Source organism: Hordeum vulgare, chromosome 3H (assembly GCF_904849725.1).
Source record: "Hordeum vulgare subsp. vulgare chromosome 3H, MorexV3_pseudomolecules_assembly, whole genome shotgun sequence".
NCBI classification, from domain to species: domain Eukaryota; kingdom Viridiplantae; phylum Streptophyta; class Magnoliopsida; order Poales; family Poaceae; genus Hordeum; species Hordeum vulgare.
In genome coordinates, this window is record NC_058520.1 from 197,445,110 (window position 1) to 197,454,028 (window position 8,919).

At 48.5% G+C, this 8,919-nt stretch overlaps 2 protein-coding genes across 3 annotated transcripts; one reads left to right on the plus strand and one right to left on the minus strand.

Moving 5' to 3' along the window:
- The first annotated feature begins 3,494 nt into the window (after positions 1-3,494).
- On the plus strand, positions 3,495-6,777 carry LOC123443504. 2 transcript variants are annotated; one of them, XM_045119891.1, is made up of 7 exons: positions 3,495-4,092; positions 4,300-4,353; positions 4,457-4,666; positions 5,533-5,672; positions 5,872-5,969; positions 6,347-6,425; positions 6,495-6,589. In XM_045119891.1, exons 1-6 carry the CDS (start codon positions 3,589-3,591, stop codon positions 6,403-6,405), a joined length of 1,065 nt encoding a protein of 354 aa, XP_044975826.1. In that variant the 5' UTR covers positions 3,495-3,588; the 3' UTR covers positions 6,406-6,425; positions 6,495-6,589. The 2 variants fall into 2 exon arrangements, with proteins under 2 accessions (XP_044975826.1, XP_044975825.1); XM_045119890.1 differs by having other exon boundaries at positions 3,499-4,092; positions 6,301-6,425; positions 6,495-6,777.
- Positions 6,778-6,975: 198 nt separating this feature from the next.
- Positions 6,976-8,561, minus strand: LOC123439784 (early nodulin-like protein 1). The gene is made up of 2 exons (XM_045116458.1): positions 7,706-8,561; positions 6,976-7,574 (listed from the first exon to the last, which is right to left on the minus strand). The coding sequence occupies exons 1-2, from the start codon at positions 7,920-7,922 to the stop codon at positions 7,192-7,194; spliced, it is 600 nt and encodes a 199-aa protein (XP_044972393.1). The 5' UTR covers positions 7,923-8,561; the 3' UTR covers positions 6,976-7,191.
- Between the last annotated feature and the right edge of the window lie 358 nt (positions 8,562-8,919).

Consider the following 8,919-nt stretch of genomic DNA (forward strand, 5'->3'; position numbering starts at 1 on the left):
ACCCGACGGCGGGCTGACAGGCATCCAGAGGACGTGGATGCCCCAATGGGGGGCGCGGCCAAGGATGACCCGGAGCTACGCTCCTCTTCCTCCTCCACCGCACCACCCTCCTCCTCTTTCGTGCCTCCCTCGATGATGCACCGCACCATGAAAGTCGATGAGGCCCTTGCCATTACATGGACATGGTGCGGGAGGAGCGGTTCCGGGAGGTGCATGCCGACACATCCTACAACCACCACCTCCTCCAGGAGCACCTGCATGCGGAGGAGCAACTCAACACCGACAGGGTGGTCGCGCCCGATGCAGACCTGACTGAGCAGGAGGCGCTCCTGGAGTCCTAATGCTCCGCCCGCAAGATTCGCGTCTACCTGCTACCGGTACCGGCAATGAATGGTGGAGGTGGCGGCCGGGGCCAAGGATGGCGGCGATGAGGATGGCGTGTTGTCATTCGATGAGACCGACAAGGAGGAGAAGGACAATACCGAGGCCGCATCCGACGAATTTCGTCCTGTTGGTTTGAGTTGTTGTCAAAATGTATGCGGCTACAGTCTAATGTCATCCTCCCGCATGCGGGAGGAAATTTGTGGGTTTCTGTAATGCATCTTAGTATAACTTTAGTATGCATGTCAACTATTAAGTTAATTATAGATGATGTGATAACATCATACATCGTGTGGTTGTTGGATATACTATTAATCATTAACCATGCTCTTATAGCTACCCTGGACGCATTTGGTAGGCTGCATTAGGTCGGGCCAGGCCCGTGCTGGAAGAATTTTGGTCGTTTGGTTACTCGCATGGACTGGTTGGCCTACATAATACGAACCTTAAAGCACCTCTAGTCATACATCCACAGGAACGCTCAAGTTGTCCATTTTTGTGGAGTCAAGACCGAGCGATGCAACCCTAGGAACATGGGCGTGGCCGGTTACGCAAGGTGGATGCAGTCTCGAGAAGTCATGTTGTTTCCTGAAGCATCGTCATAAATTACCCTCAACTCCATTCCTCACCGCTCTCTTCCCCTCTTCCCCATTCACATCGGCTGCAGCGACCACCGGAGCAACAACAGCAGGATCTGCGACGACGGTGACCACCGCAATGACTTTCATCTCCATGGAGTGCATCAGCAATGGCGGTAAGTTTCTTTGACCTCTCTAGAGTAACTCATTCAAGGACGAGCTATATTTAATTTGAGCATGCGATAGGAGAGCAAGGGAGGGGATTGATAACATCGAGGGCGGGGGGCATTGAACACATCCTCAAGGGTGGGGATTTGGGTACTCGGTCGATTACATCGGGGGTGGGGTTGGGGTACTGGTCGATTACATCAGGGGTGGGGGTTGGGGTACTAGTTGCGGCGACCCTGGAGTCGCATCGAGCGACAGTAGGGCATAGGCTTCTTATCTTCCTCGTCGTTGTCCTCTTCATGTTCATCTTCTTCCTCTTCGTCTTCTACCTCATCATATTCTTCCTAATTGTCACCGTAAAGAACGTTGGATCTTGCACTGTCGCCTGTTGCCGGTGCCCTGGCCACCATCCGCAGCTCCTCGTCTTCCTCCGTCGGATCCAACACAGTCTGTGTCGTCCAGTACACTGCAACACGGCCGGCATTGGTACGATTGTACTCCTTGCTTGGCCCACTTGGCCCTCTGTCGAGCGTCGCCGAAGTTGGCCTGATTCATGGCCCAACGAAGGATGTCGATTGACATAGCGCCCTTCGCTGGGTCAGGAATCAACGTTTTCAACTCCTTCGTCGTCGCCTTCTTCACCAAAGCGTCGACGTCCTTGTGCACTTCTTCCATGCTGGTGAAGTTCGCACACTTTGATTGTGTCCTCGAACTTAGCACAGTCACCGAGCGAGCACCCGAGGAAGAATGCCCTCCATCCCAAGCCCCAGGGGAAAGGGTTTGGGTTGGAGTTCATGGTGAGGGAGAGGTGGTGAAACAAAGAGAGGTTGAAGAAGAGAGGGGGGTGAAAATGAGAGAGGAGTTGAGCGAGAGAGGGTTTGAGTGCGGTGTTGGGTAAGAAGTGTGGGTAAATATAGGAGTGTTAGGCCGGTAGGATTGAATGCTGACCTTTGAACCGCTTGTTGTTGATAATGCAGATGAACAAGGGCAAGGAGGTGGTGCCACCATTGGACAAGGGCAAGGAGGTCGTGCCGCCATTGGTGGAGGTGCTGGTGCAGGATCATCCTAACGCCAAGCGGAGAAACTACATGCACTACCATGAGGAGGCACGACCAACCCACTTTTGCAAGGTGATGTTTGCTCCAAAGGTGGAGGCTCTGCCTTTGCCTCTGGATTTCACCAAGCACTTCCCCGTTGTGCCTATAGAGTTCAGGTGAAATAGCCCTCCAACTCGTAGCTCTTCTTGCTTAACGTGAAAACTCTCCTTTCCGATGAAAACGAGAAAGAAAGATGTCAACTACTAAATGTGCTGCTTTGTGAATTTGATACTAGGTAGTTCTCCCCCCTCGGCAGGCAAGTAGCCTTTCTGAAGACAAACACCGACTGCTCATGGAGGGTCATGGTGAAGATGGTCGACGGCAGGGTCGCCCTTGATCAGGGTTGAGCCACCTTAACCGCTGTTCACGAGGTCAAGATCGGGTACATGCTGACTTTCAAGCTGCTCACCCCGAACACCATGAAGGTGATCGTCTTCAATGACGACGGCATGGCGGTGGTCATCAAGCGCAAGAAGCACGACGATGCCACGTAAATGATCTCTCGTTCCTGGTGAAGTTGTTGGTTGTTGGTTTAAGACTATGTGCTGCGATTAAACTTTGAAACTTACCGTACTATGTTTAATTTTTGTGTATAATTAAACTTTGATGTGCGTTTAAGTTTGTTCTATTTTGCTTACTCTATTTTTGTGTTTCTGGCTCACAACATTAAAGAGGAGGTTACCACATTATTATTCTGGATGTAATCAAATAATCAGATTTGTGTTAGATCAACCAATTTACATATAGATTTTGATTTTTTTGTGTGCATATGCTTACCATGGCCAAATTGAATCAGGTATGCAAAATGTCCAAAACAATGCAGGTAACCAAACGCGTCCTTTGTGTTTGGCTATGCTGTGTTTTACGGATGCTGTGCTAGCGACTCTTTGTGCTACTCCCTCTGTTCCTAAATATAAGACGTTGTAGAGATTGCACTATGGACTACATACGGATGTATATAGACGTATTTTAAAGTGTAGATTCATTCATTTTGCTTCGTGTGTAGTGTATAGTGAAATCTCTACAAGGTCTTATACTCCCTCCGTCTCAAAATAACTGTCTTAACTTTGTACTAATTTAGTATAAAGTTGTACTAAGCTTGAGACATTTATTTTGAGACGGCGGGAGTATTTAGGAACGGATGGAGTAGATGCTAGAGCTGCTTTAAACCATTCTTGTTTAAATTCACGTTTTTCACATCCAAATTTGGCCCTTTTCTCGTAAAATTTCGATTCTGAAATTGCAAATTGTGACGGATTACCCGGCCGAGAGAAGCCGGTGAAAGGCCGAGATATTTCTTTCCCGTAGTCGTCGCGTCACGCCGCCCCTGAGTAGCTCCCGTAGCTCGCCGCCCCTGAGTAGCCATGAGTTGCGCGGCGGTGTGTGCTCCCCCCTCCGGTCTCAGCCGCCACCACGGATTCTCCTCCTCCCCCTCGAGCAGGCGACGGGGGAGAGCTTCCTACACTATCCGGGCCTGTGCCAACTCCGGCGACGCGGATGACAGCGGCGGAGGGCTCCTACCTCGGATGGTGCTCCACGACTCCCTCGACGCCGCGGGGGTCGTCACTGACCACGCTAGGGCGGCGAGGGAGGGGTTTGCGACGCAGATCGGGAGGCTCACGAGGCTCAACGCGGAGACCAGCATCGCCATCAGCCGCGGCGCCGATCTCGCTCGGGCCGCGCTCTGTATCGCGGCCGAGGACGACTCGCTCGTCTCCCACTCTTCCGTGCCGCTCCCCGTAGACGCCTTCATTGCTCGCCTTGACGATCTTTCCACCGGGTTCCTCGCCGCGGGGTTCCTCCCGCCCTCCGGAGCGCCGCCCGAGGTCTTCTTGGACCACCTCGACCGCTACCTCTACGTCCACAAGGTAATTTGAAAGTCAAATTGCTCTAATCATGTTATATTTTGGGATAAGTCGGCATAAATGCCACGGGCACATTTTGGTATCGATCTGACACTCTGAATATGCAATTTCAAGCCCTTCACTAAATTATGCCGAATCGTGCGTTCCATCTATCAGTTTTACCATCAATTGATGTGCTAACATGTAACTACGTTGGAATTATTCATTCAGGGTTTTCGAAGAACAAACGTAGCATCAGATGCTCGGGCCATGTATCTTCACTCGGTATGACTGGCCCTAGCTTCTCCACTTTGTATGTAAGCTTACGTGATTGCCATGTGTGTGGTCTATCCATTCTAATCTTGTTTTTGTTGTTTACAATTGGCAGACTTTGACATGCCGATCAGGATCAGCTCTAATGCTTTCCTTGATATATTCAGAGATGCTAAAGACACTACGGCTGTATGGCTTACTAGACTTCGATGAGGAGATCTCCTTTCCACATGATCTCAATGGCCTCCCTAGGGGCTATGACAAACGAAAAAGCAAGTTTTGTGATGAACCAAATATTTTGACAGCAAAGTCACTTTTGGTTGAGGTGAGCTTATTTTGATCTTCATTCCAGATGTTTCATTTCCAAACGTCACTAGTCTGCTAAATAGCTGTGGAAGTCTCATTTAATGGTTTTTGGGGAAGTATCCTGCGATTGAGAAATCTTTGCCGAATGGAGATATTTTCACCAGGCTTCTCCACTAGCAGCAAAATGGCTACCATATTGGTTTTGGATTTCAGAACGAGACTTGAATTTAGTCCCTTCTTGGCAACTTTTATATGCAAATACTATCAAAGGTGTTCCGCAAATTCAGACAATTCATTCTCACAACATACCGGACTAGCCTGAACTTATTATTTAGTTCTGTCCCATACTTGTCCGTATACAAGTTTTCTGTTAAGAAAATAAACAAGAGAGTTTGTCAGGCCTTTCCACCACTTATTGTTTTCTTAGCTTCATACACATTATACAGTACAACTGTAAGTAATTTATTGTCCTCAGGGTCTTTTGTTTCACCTGCTCATGTTTGAGACCCTACAGTTCAAGTTAACATTTGCAAAGTTTTTAAGTATCCCCCAAAACAGGTAATACATGGTTTTCAACTAATGATTCTGGAGTTACACCCGATCAGTGTACTCAGAGCCAGACATTTTAGAAGTCAACTCTTAATTGGGTATTTTTCAGAATAATATCTTAACTGGACTTTGATCTGGAACTGTTTCCCAACCCTGAATAGCTTGCTCCAGACGTTACATGGTTGCTTATCTCTGAAGATAGTTTGCTCCTTCTCCTAATGTTAGCTAGTATGTTCTGGTTTTCTTCTTTTAATTGTGGTATTATAAGGCTCCAACAGTTGACAACTGTTGAACGTAATGACATTTGGGCTTACTTTGATTAATCCATTTTTCCAGATTTTACAAACTCTGAAGGGTATGTTTTGGCCGTTCCAGTCTAACCGGTCAAGTAGCTTATTTTTGAATGCTGTTGCTGCAAACCACCATGGCCCTGGTAATGTAGGCGGCAGTCAAGCAAGGTCACATGGCAATATAAGGTTTGTTTTGTATATAACCTGGTCAGCATAGAATTGCTATTGTCATACATGATACTTCCTCCGTCCCATATTAATTGACGCTCAAACAAATGTATCTAGCACTGAAAAACGTCTAGATACATCCGTTTGAGCATCGATTAATTCCAGACGGAGAGAGTACGAATTATGACACTGGAGTGACGTGATTTTATTTTTACAGTGCCATAGAGATGGCTGCTGCTAAATCTGCTCAACATAGGTTGATGCGTGGAGTATGGACTAATGTGCGCTTCGGTGACATGCGTCGTGCTTTGGCAGGTACGATATTTTTCCGTTTAGTTTCTTATTAATTTGGAGGTGTGTACAAGGACGACGTGGTGGAACTCTTGGATCTTCCATTAAAATGAATATACAGAGTCACCTCGTTGATAATCACAATAGTGCCTTTTACTCTTCCGTTTCATATTGGAGATAAATCCAAACAGCCCAAACTTGTACATTCCTTATCTCCCCTCAAGAATTTTGGTAATGGATAGGCATTGCCTTTCTTTTCACTGTATTTACCCTAAGTACGTACCATGTTTCTTCAATTCTGCATTTTCTAGCAGCCACTGGTCAGGTTCATTCATACCATGCATTTTGATGGCAGCTTGCGAGAGACTGATCCTACTGAATCACAATCCCTGTGAACTTAGGGACTATGCTGCCCTTCTGTACCACTGTGGCTACTACAAAGAGTGCCTGCAGTACTTAACGTCGTACCAAAATGCCATGGTATTTCATCTTCAAATCTTGTATTCAGCCATTGTAAATGCTACACCGCCTCTAAATGCCACTCTATAGGTTGGACAGCCCCGGACCAATCCACTAGAGATGTTGGAGGACGACGCAGTGAACACTCTTATGGCACGAGTAAACCTAATTTTAGCAGAGGACGGCTGGGACAACCACAGACCTGCTGCAAGTTACTGGACCAAAAACTCTGAGCCATGGTAGATCATACACTCATTTGACCGATCAGTGTATATATTCCACTAACTGAGACATGGATGTGCAACAAATTGTACATATAATTGTACCCTGGACGTTTGCAAACAATTATGAGATGGGACTAAAGTTCTGGTGCCGTTGTCACATGTTTGATATGGCACTTTGCGTCTTGCTCGACTTGTACAGTCAAAATCAATCACGACAAATTTATACACGAAACAGTTGCTTGTCTTTCAGCGTCTTGTTAACAGAAGAAGTTGTACGAAATAGTACTAATCATCGATGTAAACTCAGAAAGTTGAGCACATGTCACAATATTGCACTAGCATATACGCATAAAATTCAAGGAAAGTAGATATAATCCAAATACAGTCATAGGGATCAAAGAAAGCAAAACAATAATTGTCATTACACACGATAACAAATTTACCTATGATAATAGTAGCATAGCACGAATCACTAGTGCCACTGGATTAACTCTAATAGAGAAGGAATTGATTAATTAAACCTCACTAATAAAACCTGACTATCGACTAGAAGAGCAAACTGATCACTCAAGCAGCAAGACGAGACCGACACAAAGAGCGGCCATTGCTGCGGCTAGAGCGACGCCGCCGGCAGCAACCGCAGCGACACCAGACGACCCGCCGGGTGAAGAGCCAGAGGCAGAGCCGTCTCCGCCTTGCCCCGGCGCGTAGGCGGTCGGACCAGGCGAGGGCGCAGGCTCCGCCGGGTGCACCATGACGCGCACGATGAGCCTCTGGCCCTCCTCGCAGTGTCCTGGCTCACCGCTGATGAAGCAGAAGAAGCCCGGCCTATCGAGACGCACCGTGGTGCTGCCGTCGGCGAACCTGGACAGGGGCTCCGTTGCGTTGCAGGCGTCGAACTCCTCACGGGTGACGAGGAGCACCGAGTCGTTCTCGTACTTGAAGTCTGGAACCATAAAAAGATCAAGTTGCAGGACACGATCATGCGATGGATCACACACAACACAAGTAGGCACACCATTGGTGGCAGGAAATGGAACTATGGAAGAGAAATGATGGAATCGGTAGATGACTCACAGAGCTGGTCGCCGACGTGGAAGCGGTTGTTCATGGCCCACCAGCCATAGCTGGTGTTGGCGTCCGGGACGCGCCACCCGCGCGGGCCGCCGACGTGGAACACGAGACCCTGCGCCGGCGTCGCGAGCACAGGGATGGCAACGAACGCGAGGACGAAGGCCAGCGCGGGGAGGAGGTGCACAGGCTTGGAGGAGGAACCGATCATCAGCGCCGCCATGGCCCGGCGGTGCGGCAGGACGAGTAGGAAGGCGGAAGGCACGCCCGCGGCCTTGGGCTGCTGCTGCTCTCTCGTCGCTCCGGCCTGGAATGCAATGGGGTGCGCGGCTGGGTATGTGAAGCGCAGGCGCGCGCTGCAGGAGGGTGGCTTTATAGGGGGGAAGGCCAAGGGAAGGGAAGGGAGGCCCGGTAACTTCCCTTTGATGAGATGGAGTGCGCGCGGGTTTGACCACGCTTTGAATTCCGCTCGCTGCTTAGTGGGGGAGGTGGGCGCGCGTGCCACGGACGGACGTGGGATGGGAAGGCGACGGGGCGGTTGGATTTCCGCTGATTACCTTTGATAGAGCAGCGCGCTCTTGATTTTTGATTTCAACACGGGGAGAATGTTCAAACGGTTCGGTTGGCTATCGATTTTCTTCTTTTTGCAGGGAAATTACTGAGAGCTTTATTAAATAAAAGCATTCGGTGAACAGTCCGTCAACATGCTACTGATTAGGAAGTTAGGAGTGCTATCGATCCAGCTTTCTGTCATGTCAATTGTGCAAATATAAGCAGAACCATTGACCGATCTTATATTGTGACAAATTATAAAAAAATAAAAACTAGCAGAAAGTTCTCTAATTTCTAACAGGATAGGAGCCACGACTCAACGAGAATCGAGAGAATCCATCTTCATGATGACGTTTGAAAAATCTCTCAAGCTTGCGAAGATTATTCTGTTATGCACTGACATTGCCTCTGCTATGAAAGGATCTGTTACACTGGATATGGTTTGCTCCATGCTCCTAGGAAGGAGCTTGGAGACCGATCGACTCCTCGAGCACCACTTTTGTCGTCTTCACACTTAATTACAGCATTGGTGTTGATCTTGACAAAACTCAGGCCAGGAGGGTGCCACCCATGGCCCGACAACACCAGGGTCTGATGGTGGGGAATATTCAGGAGAGCGAGCGCGTCCCTAGTGTAACGAACTGAATTCGCTAGATCGCTAGTTTGGA